Here is a 13,196-nt window from a genome sequence, read left to right as displayed (position 1 = left end):
TAGACCAAATCTCAAAAAATAAGATTGAGATGATACTAACGTCATCCAATCCATGACCAATATGACCTTGAAAGCCTGATAAATTATTTGCAAAGCTGTGTTTCACCAAAATGTTCTGAACATTTCAAAATACAACGGGACCAAGAGAGTTAATAAGAAAAATCTCTGGCGACAAGTCATAGCCTTACCATATACTCAAACCTATGGTAAACAATGGTGGTATATCCTATTATAAAGGACTACGCACAAGCTAAATAAAGAGGAGATTTTGTTTTGGTGTGATTTCAATTGTCCAATGTGTCCTTTATTTCATCTTTTCCTGGCATTTATCCTGCATCCCACTGTACAAAAGCCTTGTGTTTAGTTATCCCCCCTCAAAAGGACAACTAATATGTTAAGCATTAGAATTCTTGTTAATACACAGCTTTAATCGTGATTAATCAATAGCAATTTGACAAACATCAGGTTGGCTACAATGTGCCACGGCTGTGGAATCAAAGATGAATAAGATAGTTCCTATACTTAAGTACCACTGATAACAAAACTTCCATGACTTTACATTTGCCACTACGCATTCTACCTGGTTTCCTGCGTTTCAAACTGCTCTGTGGAATCCTAGGGATGCTGAGACAGTATCTCAAGGCCTGTAAAGGTAGGACTAGAGGGTGGGGAAGTAAAAAGGAGCTGAGAAGCAGGGCCCAGGGTCCTGCCCCTGCATTAAACTAAAGCAGTTATACTTTTTGTTTTTATTTTATGCATCTGTGAAGATTTTGTTTGAAGAGCTCCACTGCTTAAAAACAAAAAATATACAACAACAAATAGAGGCAGTAAGAATGGCGAGAGGGGAGAAAGGGGTGTTGTATTAGGTTGGTGCCATACTTTTAATAACAAAAACCGCAATCACTTTTGCACCAACCTAATACTATTCTTCATATAGGCCACACATTCCCATCATTTCTTCTGTCTTTTCTCCAGCCCTCCAAGCCCACTCCATGAAGTGAGATGACCTTCCCCCCTCTCTACATATCTGTATCTTTCCCCTTTCAAAGACCAGTTCAAATTACTTCTTTCAAGAAAGCATTCCCTTAACACCATAATCCACATTAAAAATAAAATTCTTTTATTATTTATTACTTGTATTATTCATTTCCCATTTAGCAGAATTCAGCCAACCATGGATCAAAACTATTCAGGAAAAACAAACAAAAAACAGATGGTTGTGTCTGTACTGAATACGTGCATTTTTCTAATCGTTCCCTAAACACTATAGTATAACACATATTTACATTGTATTAGTTATTATAAATAATCTAGAAATGATTTAATGTATGTAAATGGGAAGATGTGTGTAAGTTACATGTAAATACAACACCATTTTATCTATGCGGCTTGATGATCCATGGATTTTGGTATCTGCAGCAGGTCCTGGAACCAACCAATTCCCCCATGGATACCAAAGGATGACTATATTTTAATGTCTATGTCCTGTTGCCCTATAGCTGAATAAAAGGGGCCTATCTCTTACACCTTTATCTTTCTCACTTCCAATCAGGGCACATTAACACCGTGCCTTGTGTTTAACAGTTATTAGTAAAATAAATGATTTTAGACTAAGGCGGTATTTGATAATGGCTTAAGGGATAACCACACCAAAAATATACCTGTATTTCAATAAAGGATTTTTCTGGAAGTCTGAAAAGCCTCTACAACTAAAGGAGTGAACTAAAAATTCAGGCATGGCTGGGTGCAGTGGTCATGCCTGTAATCCCAGCACTTTGGGAGGCTGAGGCAGGCGGACTGTCTGAGGTCATCAGTTCAAGACCAGCCTGGCTAACATGGAGAAACCTTGTCTCTACGAAAAACACAAAAATTAGCTGGGCATGGTGGTGTGCACCTATAATCACAGCTACTCAGGAGGCTGAGGCAGGAGAATCGCTTGAATCCAGGAGGCAGAGGCTGCAGTGAGCTGATATCCTACCACTACACTCAAGCCTGGGTGACAGAATAAGACTCTGTCTCAAAAAATAATAACAATAAATAAATAGTCAGGCCTGAATAACACAAATGCTAGAAAGTTGCCTTCTACTGACAAAATAAAGAATCAAAATAGAGTATATGATATTGATGCAAAAAAAATCTGATATGGTTTGGCTGTGTCCCCACCCAAATCTCATCTTGTTGTTCCCATAATCCCCATGTGTCATGGGAGGGGCTGAGTGGGAGGTGATTGAATCATGGGGGAAGTTACCTCCATGCTGATGTTCTCGTGATAGTGAGTGAGTTTTCCCAAGTTCTGATGGTTTTGTAAGGGGCTTTTCCCCTTTTGGCTCAGCACTTCTGCTTCCTGCCGCCATGTGAAGAGGGACATGTTTGCTTCCCCTTCCGCCATGACTGTAAGTTTCCTGAGGCCTCCCCAGCCATGCCAAACTGTGAGTCAATTAAACCTCTTTCCTTTATAAACTACCCAGTCTTGGGGAGTCCTTTATAGCAGTGTGACAACAGACTAATACATCGTCTTAATAGAAAAACATGCCACCAACTTGAAATATTAATAGGAACTAAAATTTTCATTTTTGAGAATGATTATAGTTTTCTACTATTATTTGTTACTAACAATTTCTTCTACTACTATTTGGTAAATTATGATGTGACCTATCTTATCCTTGTTTTTTCATCTATAACTTCATAGGATGTTTCATATTCATAGAGAAAAGAAAATGAATGCCTGTAACAAGAGTAGTATGATCACAAGCAATGCCTGCCCCAACAATTCTGCCTCTCCTGCCACTTTAATAGGTGTCAAACTTTCCATTAACCACTACACTTAAAATCTCTAAATGAGGCTGACCATACTTTATGTGACCATACATACACTCAGTTCTCAAACACAATCAAACGTAAGAAAAGAAAATGGTAACTACTTGGATCTTTGTATCTCCCTTACTTGTTTCATGAAAAGGAAATATAAGTTCTGCTGATTTACTTATATGACATAAATCAGTAGCCTTTGTTTTTTTCTACATTAGGTCAACGTTACCATTTAGTGATTGGATGGCACAAACAATTTTTTAAAATCTAGAAGATGTTAATAACAGAGGAAACTGGGTATAGGGCACATGGGAATTCTCTGTACTACCTTGTCCATTCTTCTGTACATCTAAAAATGGTTCTAAAATTAAAAATATTTTTTAAAATGTCCAGAAGAAAATGGGAAGGTGACAGGGTTTTTATTGAGGGAAGTGTTAATCAAACACTTCAATTCCAATGAGATCTATCACATGTTGTCTATTTCAAAGGGCAATTAAACTCACTAAAGATTAGAAAGGGATTTTTTTAAAACAGCCAAATCAAGTAGCACACTCATTTTCATACATTCAACAAATAATCACTGAGTGACGCTCCAAGAAACTAGCTAGCTCCTCTGGATGCAGAGATAAAGTTCCTGCCTTTAAGAAGCTACAACTACCGTAACTATCCAAATAAACAGAAAATTATAATTCTCTATATCATGACAGTAGTACATACAAGGTAACAGTAGAACAGAGATGAAGGGCATCGAATTTTGAATGGAATTCAAGCAAGTGCCAAGAAGCAGGCTTTGAGAAAGTGTGAACACATTGCAAATGATGCTCTATGACTAGATTATATAGTTTCTGTAAACATGACAAAACCTAATACAGTTATATATGGTTTAAAAGCATACAATTATACTTATTTTAAATTACTTAAACATTATCTTAATCCTATAATGGGATTCTTTCCCTGGGTTTTCTTGCTATGAAAACAAATTTTTTTAAGTTGTCCAGAAAACTCAGTTAATCAGTCTGTCCTTTTTTCTGCCTATGCTAGTTTACTTATGCGTTACTAATAATCTCATGTTTTACTCTCAAACATGTTTTTAAATGTTGGGCTTATCCTACTATTTGAGCTTACTAGAAAATAAAGCCCCAGAAGAGCAGTAAAGTCAAAGTTATTTTCTGTATGAACCAAAGAAATTAGCAAATTATGTACTGCATGGCTTTCAACTTTAAAAAATGCCCCCTTGAGAGCCTGGACTTTTAAGTGCTAAAATCCATTCATTCTCTTTATAAGGTATGAAGTATCAGAGTAATCAGAGGGAGAGAAATACCACTTTTCAGTATCTCTTGAAAGAGACACTTACAAGCAGAATTACTTTACCCTGTTATAGAGATAAGCTATTTTTTAAATTTTTTTGTAGAGACAGGATGCTTCACTGTGCTGCCCAGGCTGGTCTTGAATTCCTGGCCTCAAGCAATCCTCCCACCACAGCCTCTGAAAGCATTAGCATTAAAGGTGTGAGCCACTGCACCCAGAGAGAGGCATTATAAGAGTAGTTTATAAGTAACTTTAGAATATTTATACCATGAGCTCCATCTTCAATAACATCATTACATATTAAAAACTGAAAACTCCTCCCAAAAGCCTATCAGCTGTGGCACAGCACCTAGCATGGTGTCTGGCACAGAGCAGATATTAATAAATACACATTAGAAAAAAAGTAAGCACATAAACCAGGTATTCACCATCCTAATGAAACAAAATACATTTTTCTAATTCTCTACCCTTCTGGTCATATAGATAATGAATTAAAATATGGCCAATATGACATTATCAGTTCAAAGTCACATAGCATAAAAAGTTCTGTATCTACTATTTTTAGAGTGTTTTTTATAAGTAATTCTATTGAGAAAAATATTTACAAGTTGCCCTAATTGCAACAAGTATCTCAGCAGAAATTTAGTTATTCTCAAGACATTCTCAGTGATTTAACATTTTCAACAGGCTGATTAAAATGGAAACGCTAAAAAGTTAGCATTAGAATAAAGAAGACAGGAAGAAGAGGGGTCAGATAAAGTGGTAAGACCTTGCACTGCATAACAATGTTTTGGTCAACATTGGACTGCATATATGACCACCGGTGGCCCTAAGATTACAGTGGAGCTGAAACATTCCTACTGTCTAGTGATGTCATATCTGTTGTAATGTCGTAGATCAATGCATTAGTCATCCTTTGCACTTGTGTTTGTGGTGATGCTTGTGTAAACAAACCTACTGTGCCACCAATCATATAAAGGTTTAGCACATAAAATTATATACAGTACACATGTACATGATAATAAACAATCATCTTACTAGTTTATGTATTTACTATACTTTTAATGATTTAGAGTATTCTCTATTTACTTTTTTTTTTTTTGAGATGGAGTTTCGCTCTTGTTGCCCAGGCTGGAGTGCAATGGCTCGATCTCGGCTCACCGCAACCTCTGCCTCCCAGGTTCAAGCGATTCTACAGGCATGTGCCACCACGCCCGGCTAATTTTGTATTTTTAGTAGAGACAGGGTCTCTCCATGTTGGTCAGGCTGGTCTCAAACTCTCAACCTCAGGTGATCTGCATGCCTCGGCCTCCCAAAAGTGCAGGGATTACAGGCGTTAGCCACCACACCCAGACTTATATATATATTTTTAAGTTAACTCTAAAACAGCCTCAGGCTGGTCCTTTAGGAGGTATTTCAAAAGGGCACTGTTATTACAGGAGATGACTCCATGCCTATTGTTTCTCCTGAAGACCCTCCAATGGGACAAGATGTGGAGGTGGAGGACAGTGATGTTGATGATCCTGACCCCGCGTAGGCCTAGGCTAATGTGTGTATGTTTGTGTCTTAGTTTTACAAATGTTTAAAAAGTTAAAAAAAGTTTTTTAAATAGAAAAAAGCTTTTGAAATAAAGACATAAAGAAAGGAAATATTTTTGTACAGCTGTATGATATATTTGTGTTTCTGAGGCAGGGTCTTGCTCTGTCACCCAGGCTAGAGTGCAGTGGCACCATCACGGCCCACTGTAGCCTTGGCCTCCTAGGCTCAATGCAATCCTCCTACTAGAGCCTCCGGATTAACTGGGACCACAGGTGCATACCACGACACTTGGCTAATTTTTATGTTTTTTAAAGACAGGGTTTCACCATGTTGCCCAGGCTGGTCTCAAACGCCTGAGCTCAAGCAATCTGCCAGCCTTGGCTTCCCAAAGTATTAAGCTAAGTGTTACTACAAGAGTAAAAAAGTTAAAAAAAAATTTTAAGTTTACACAGTAAAAAAGTTATAATAAGCTAAGGCTAATTTATTATTGAAGAAAACATTTTTATATAAAGTAGCCTAAGTGTACAGTGTTTATAAAGTCTATAAAGGTGTACAGTACTGTCTTAGTCCTTCACATTCACTTATCACTCACTCACTGACTCACCCAAAGCAACTTCCAGTCCTGCAAGTTTCATTCATGGTGAGTGCCCTATACAGGTATACCATTTTTTACCTTTGAGACTGTATTTTTTATTGTACCTTTTCTATGTTTAGGTATTTTTAAACATACAAATACTGTGTTACAACTGCCTATAGTAGTATTCAGTACAGCGGCATGCTGTACAGATTGTAGTCTAAGAGCAACAGGCTATATATACCATATAGCCTAAGTGCGTAGTAGGTTACACATCAAGGTTTTTATAAGTATACTCTATGATGTTCACACAGTGACAAAAGTGCCTCAGAACATATTCCCGTTATTTAGTGATGCATAACTATAGTTGAATATTAAGTTACTACAGATTAGTTATGACTGAGCTGAGAAAACACATGCTGAAACTAAGACATACTTAGAGCTCTGATTCCTACCCCTTTACTGACTGTTGTACACTGCTCTCAAAGTCCACTTCCCAGTGCTTTAGAATATTTAAAATAGGCATTTTAATACGAAGTAGATTGTAGGATCTTTATACTTACTGGTAAATGTTCAAGTAATGAAGTTACACTCTCAGACACATATATTATGCTTCCATCTGTCATGATTGCTAAAAAAAAACCATCAAGAGCCTGAAATTAAACATAATGATATGTTAAATGAAAAGAAAAAAGTATTTTGCAGGACAGAAATAAAAATCTGAGATAAATGACAAAGGATTTAATATGGAAATATCCAAAGTTCTGTCAAAATATAATACTAGCTTTCCCCCTTTACAATACCTTGGTATGTATCTTTGTTCATTTTTAAATGCTTCTGGAGAAAAAAAGTCTCTCTCTGGCCATCTATTGGACAACTGGTCTCTAAAAGATAGAGACAATGTTCTACCTTCATCACTAGGTATATTACATGATCCAATCATGTATATACAGTATTATGGCTTATTTGAAGATGCTAATGTCTCCAAAGCATACAAGACATCAACAATGTTTTGTAGGCACACGAAGGAACACTTTGTTATTATCATGGATATGTTAACACAGAGGTGTACATCTGAAGTTTAAGGAGATATATGAAGAATAAAGTAAAAGGGAGTAGCAGGAAATTAAGGTGAAAAATTAGGCTGAGTTCATATCATAAAAGGCTTTGAATATAAGGTTAAGACATAAGAATTTTATTCCGTATACAATGGTAAGCCAACAGAAGATTTTAGGGCAGGGGGCTGTGCTTCAATAAGAGTAGTGTGGAAGCAGGGTGTAAAATGGATTTAGAGGGAAAAGAAAATTCAGTTAGGAAAATCATAGTGGCTTTTGGACTAATTAAGGAAGTTAATGGGAATCTGAATGAAATCAGTAGTATTAGGAATAAAGAAAAGTACTTCGAGCAAGCATTGAGAAATGTGAAGTTCGATTTCAGAAGAGAAGTCAGAGCAGGGAGTACAAGACTTAATAAAAATGCAATTTTGTATTTTATACACTACAATGTATTTTCATTTGAGAATCCTAGGCACAGAAGTGACAGCTGAAGAAATGAGATCTACAAAAGACAAATCCTGGAAGAATTATCTACATATAAGGGATGAGGAAGAGAAAAAGGCCAGAGAAAATGACAGAGAAGCCTGCGTGCAGTGGCTTACGCCTGTGATGGTAGCAATTTGGGAAGCCAAGGCGGGAAGATCACTTGAACCCAGGAGTTTGAGACCAGCCTGAGCAACATGGCGAAACCTTGTCTCTGAAAAAAAATTAAAAAATTAGCCAGGTGTGGTGGCACATGCCTATGGTCCCAGCTGCTTGGGAGGCTGAGGCGAGATCACTTGAGCCCAGGAAGTTGAGGCTGCAATGAGCCACGATCATGTCACTGCACTCCAGCCTGAGCAACAGAGTGAGACCCTGTCTCAAAATAGTAATAAAAATTGAAATTACAAAAAAGAAAATGACAGAGAAGACAGAATACACTGTCGTCAAGGAATCAATGGAAGAGAGAATGACAAAGTGAAGAGGAGAGGAATGGTTTGGTATAAAATGAGATAAAGAATAAGAAAATGAGAAATGAATTTTGGTGATTTTCAAAAAGTTATGTTAACAGGAAGGCAAGTCGGACTACAATGAGTTTAAAAATGAGTACAAAATCAGAAGGCTATTACAAGTCACTCATTCATGAACTTTAGAAGGGAAGAAAAAGGCAAATAGTTCTAAGGGGGTGAACTATCAAGAGAAGGCATTTGAAAAAAGAGCAAGTATATTTGTAGTCTAAGGGAAAGGAAGATCCAGTGGAGAAGAAGTAGAAGATACACAGCACAAAATATACTATAAAAGGGATTCTTCTATTAAAATGGTCAATACACTAAATTCTAATTTCTTGTTTACTTAAATGGCTCTCGAAAAGGATAGTGACCTCTGATAGGAACCATGTATATCTTATTAATCCTTGTATCTGCAGCACTAGTGTAGCACAAGTAAAAATACTTGCAGTATATAATTTATAGAGCTGGGAGTTAGAGTAACCTTTCCTAACTCTATATAATTGACGAATATATAGAAAATGGTACCCTCCCCCTTGTCCCCTTCTTTTGGGAAAGAGATCTGGATATCACAAAGAACTTATTTTGAGTAGATGCCTATCTTCTAGAATGGCTCAAACAAACCCAGTCTCCGCTAATATAGAAGTAGAAATCTTGTCATTCGAGCAAACTCATGAATTATTTTTTTAAACCCTTTAGTACAATAATGCCAGTATTATTATTTCATAATAGGGTCAAAAGTAGACAACTGTTCGCCAGGCTCACACCTGTAATCCCAGCACTTTGGGAGGCCAAGGTTGGTGGATCACCTGAGGCTGAGTTTGAGACCAGCCTGACCAACATGGTGAAAGCTCGTCTCTACTAAAAATAAAAAAAATTAGCTCAGCGTGGTGACACATGCCTGTAATCCCAGTTACTTGGGAGGCTAAAGCGGAAGAATCACTTGAATCTGGGAGGCAGAGGTTGCAGTGGGCAGACTGTGCCACTGCACTCCAGCCTGGGCGACTAAGCAAGACTCCGTCTCCAAAAAAAAAAAAAAGAAGAAGACAAGTGTTCCTCAATTTCCCCATCTGAAAGCAAGAAACAGATACTATTGTCTACTTCATAATACCAGCTATTATGACACACAGATACTAGTGTTTACTTCATAAGAGTATTGTAAGGATTCAGTGAGTTAATATATAAAAATTATTCACTTATTTTTCTGATTTAAAGTACAGGTTTAAATGTTTATAATATATTTATACTCTAACAAATTTTCGTATGGTAACATTTCTGCTGAATACATAAAGAATTAATCACACAATTAATTGTCCCATCTAAAATACAAACAGAAAAATAACTCAATTTGCAAAATACTCTACCTTGCTTCAGACTTGAGACGTGGCCATAATCTATTTATACAGGCATACCTTGTTTTATTGTGCTTCGCTTTATTGAACTTCAGTTACTGGGTTTTGTTTTGCTTTTTGTTTTTTCAAAAAGTGAAGGTTTGTAGCAACCCTGGGTCAAGCAAGTCTATCAGCATCATTTTTTTTAATAGTATGTGTTCACTTTGTGTCTCTTGTGTCACATTTTGGTAATTCTTGCGATATTTCAAACTTTTTCCATTATTATTATATCTGTAATGGTGATTCGCCCACATAAGGTGGCAAATTTAAATGTTGTGTGTGCTCTGACTGCTCCACCAACTCACTGGCCATTCCCCCATCCCTCTCCCTCTCCTTGGAGCTCCCCATTCCCTGAGACATACAACAATACTGAAATTAGGCCAATTAATAACTCTACAATGGCCTTTAAGTATTCAAGTGAAAGGAAGAGTCCCTCATCTCTGACTTTAAATCAAAAGCTAGATGTGATTAAGCTTAGTGAGGAAGGCATGTCGAAAACTGAGACAGGCCAAAAGCTAGACCTCTTGCAACCAAACAAGTAGCAAAGTTGTGAATGAAAAAGAAAAGTTTTAGTGAACACATGTATGATAAGAAAGTGAAAACAGCCTTATTCCTGATATGGAGAAAGTTTGAGTGGTCTGTACAGAAGATCAAACCAGCCACAACATCCCCTTAAGCCAAAGCCTAATCCAGAGGCCTTAATGCTCTTCAATTCTGTGAAGGCAGAGAGAGTTAAGGAAACTACAGAAGAAAAGTTCGAAGAGAACAGAGGTAGGTTCATGAGGTATAAGGAAAGAGGCCATCTCCATAACATAAAAGTGCAAGGTGAAGCAGCAAGTGCTGATGTAGAAGCTAGAGCAAGTGATCCGGGAGACCTGGGTAAGATCACTGATGAAGGTCGCTACACTAGATACCAGAGTTTCAGTGCAGATGAAACAGCCTTCTATTGGGAGAAGATGCCATCTAGAACTTTCATCGTTAGAAAAGAGAAGCCAAAGCTGGCTTCAAAGCTTCAAAAGACAAGCTAACTCTCTTGTCAGGGGCAAATGCAGCTGGTGACTTTTAAGTTGAAGCCAATGTTCATTTGCCATTCTGAAAGTCCCAAAGCCCTTAAGAAGTATGCCCTATAAATAGAGCAACAAACCCTGGATGACAGGACATCTGATGACAGCACATCTGTTGACAACATGGCTTACTGAATATTTAAAGCCCACTGTTGAGACCTACTGGTCAGAAAAATAGATTTCTTTCAAAATACTATTGCTCGCTGACAATGTACTTGGTAGCCCAAGAGTGCTGATGGAGATGTACAAGGAGATTAATGTTGTTTTCATGCCTGCTAACACAATATCCATTCTGCAGCCCATGGGTCAAGGAATAATTTTGACTTTCAAGTCTTATTTAAGAAATACACTTCATAAGGCTACAGCTCCCATAGATAGTGACTCGTGTGATGGATCTGGGCAAAGTCAACTGAAAACCTTCTGGAAAGAATTCACCCTTCTAGATGGCATGAGAAGATTTCTGATTCATGGGAGAAGGTCAAAATATCAACATTACCAAGAGTTAAGAAGAAGTTGATTCTAACCCTTGTGGATAACTTTGAGGGGTTCAAGGTGTCAGTGAAGGAAGTAACTGCAGATGTGGTAGAAACGGCAAGAGAATTAGAATTAAAAGTGGAGTCTGAAGATGTGACTGATTGCTGCAATCTGCTAATAAACCCGAACTGATGAGGAGTTGCTCCACTGATGAGTAAACAAAGTGATTTCTTGAGATCGACTCCACTCCTGAAGAAGATGTGAATACTGTTGACATGACAGCAAAGGATACAGAATATTACATAAATTTAGTTGATAGAGCAGCAGCAGGGTTTGAGAGTACTGACTGTAATTTTGAAAGAAGTTCTACTCTGGGTAAAATGCTATCAAACAGCACTGCATGTTACAGAGAAATCTTGAAAGGAAGAGTGAATCGATGTGGCAAACTTCATTGCTGACTCATTTTAAGAAATTGCCGTAGCCACCCCAACCTTCAGCAACCACCACCCTAATCAGTTAGTAGCCACTGACACTGAGGCAATACCTTCCACCAGCAAAAAGATTAAGACTTGCTGAAGGCTCAGATGATTGTTAGCATTTTTTAGCAATAAAGTATTTTTAAATTTAGGTATGATCAGTATTTTTTATATAATGTTATTACACACCTAATAGACTACAGGGAAACAAAACAATTCATGTGACTCATTTTATTGAAATATTAGCTTTATTGCAGTGGTCTGGAACTCAACTCGCAATATCGCCAAGGTACACCTGGATATTAAGTCACCCTGTGATTTCTTTTTTGAGGAAAATAAAACTTTCAAAAATTAAATCTGGACATACCTCTAACATTAATTGTGTAAACTCTTCATTACTAAGGAATGTAGGTTTCCAGTCCTGTCGAATTTCACTAGCATCTGACTGTGCAGTGATTTCTGTAAACAGATTGACATATTAGTGGCATACTCCAACCACCGGAGGAGTACAAAAGCCCTACAAGTTGTCTTGTCTCTTCCCATTCTAATTAAAGATGACAACCATAGGCATTAACATTTATTGGGTAGATATCAAGAGGTCCAGGTTTTGGTATGATGAAATATTTGAGATAACATGGCAAGTTATCTCCTTGGATTTGGTCTCTTGGTAATACCAGTCTCTTCGGTTTTTCTCTTGGTGCTCTGATAGTTATGTTGCTGGTGGGCCTGAGATTGCTTCCTATTTGACACAATGACCAAAGAAGATTTTTGCTCCAAGAATTTTGAAGAAGAAATTCTTCTTTTCCTTTTCCTTCCCTTGCCATTCAAATAGCAATGTCTAGAGCAGCACTAGGGAAATTAGCTGAAAAAGGCCAAAGAGGTCACTAGGTTTGCTTTCAACAAAGAATGCCTTAGGCCTGCCTACTGCTGGGCAAAAAGCTTCTTCCCAACCTTAAGTGCTCTATCTTAATTAATCAAAGAGACTAAATTAATATTTTATGCAAAAACTTTACTATAGTAATATTCCCACAGTGATTTTTCTTAGTGTCCTCCTTGTACAACAGTAGAGAGCTGGTGAAAAATTTGGAGATCCCTGCTGTGGGACATATGTTTGTCACAATTATTACCATTTTATTTCACTACATACTTCTAATAGATTTAGTTATGAAAAAGCTATTCATAAATGATGAAACCTAGTAACAAATGTTTTTCTATTTTTTAATGTAGACATATTAAAACAAGCAGGCAGAATAAAAATCTATGTCATAGACTATATTCTACAAAATATACTCTAATTTGTAGTAAGAAGTATAAACTAAATTCTGATTTTATCATCAGATAGAGAAATACAGCATACTGTCCCTCATCAAAAGTTAGCATATTAGAAATGCCTGTAGTGGAATATGAAGAGTAACTAAGAAGTAGAGCTACTAAATGTGCGGAATACAGTTGTGTTTTTCAAATTCACATCAATTATATACATTTGGGAAAAGGATTTAAATCCACAAACAAATCCAATCA

At 37.1% G+C, this 13,196-nt stretch overlaps 1 protein-coding gene across 16 annotated transcripts in view; it reads right to left on the bottom strand.

The window, feature by feature from the left end:
- Positions 1 to 13,196, bottom strand: part of CLOCK (clock circadian regulator) — a 117,021-nt gene that overhangs the window by 35,851 nt on the left and 67,974 nt on the right. For 15 of the 16 annotated variants that reach the window (XR_010111977.1, XM_063603818.1, XM_055111544.2 and 12 more), the window contains 2 exons: positions 12,043 to 12,134; positions 6,793 to 6,882 (listed from right to left, as the gene is read on the bottom strand). Coding sequence is in view for 15 of the 16 variants with exons in the window: in XM_063603818.1 (XP_063459888.1) it covers positions 6,793 to 6,882; positions 12,043 to 12,134 (182 nt within the window). In the remaining variant the exon portion in view is untranslated. The remainder of the gene's footprint in view (positions 1 to 6,792; positions 6,883 to 12,042; positions 12,135 to 13,196) is intronic. The other variant, XM_034958803.3, reaches the window with a different exon arrangement.

Source organism: Pan paniscus, chromosome 3 (assembly GCF_029289425.2).
Source record: "Pan paniscus chromosome 3, NHGRI_mPanPan1-v2.0_pri, whole genome shotgun sequence".
Taxonomy (NCBI): domain Eukaryota; kingdom Metazoa; phylum Chordata; class Mammalia; order Primates; family Hominidae; genus Pan; species Pan paniscus.
Note: the sequence above shows the minus strand (reverse complement) of the source record. Positions and strands in the feature narration are given on the sequence as shown.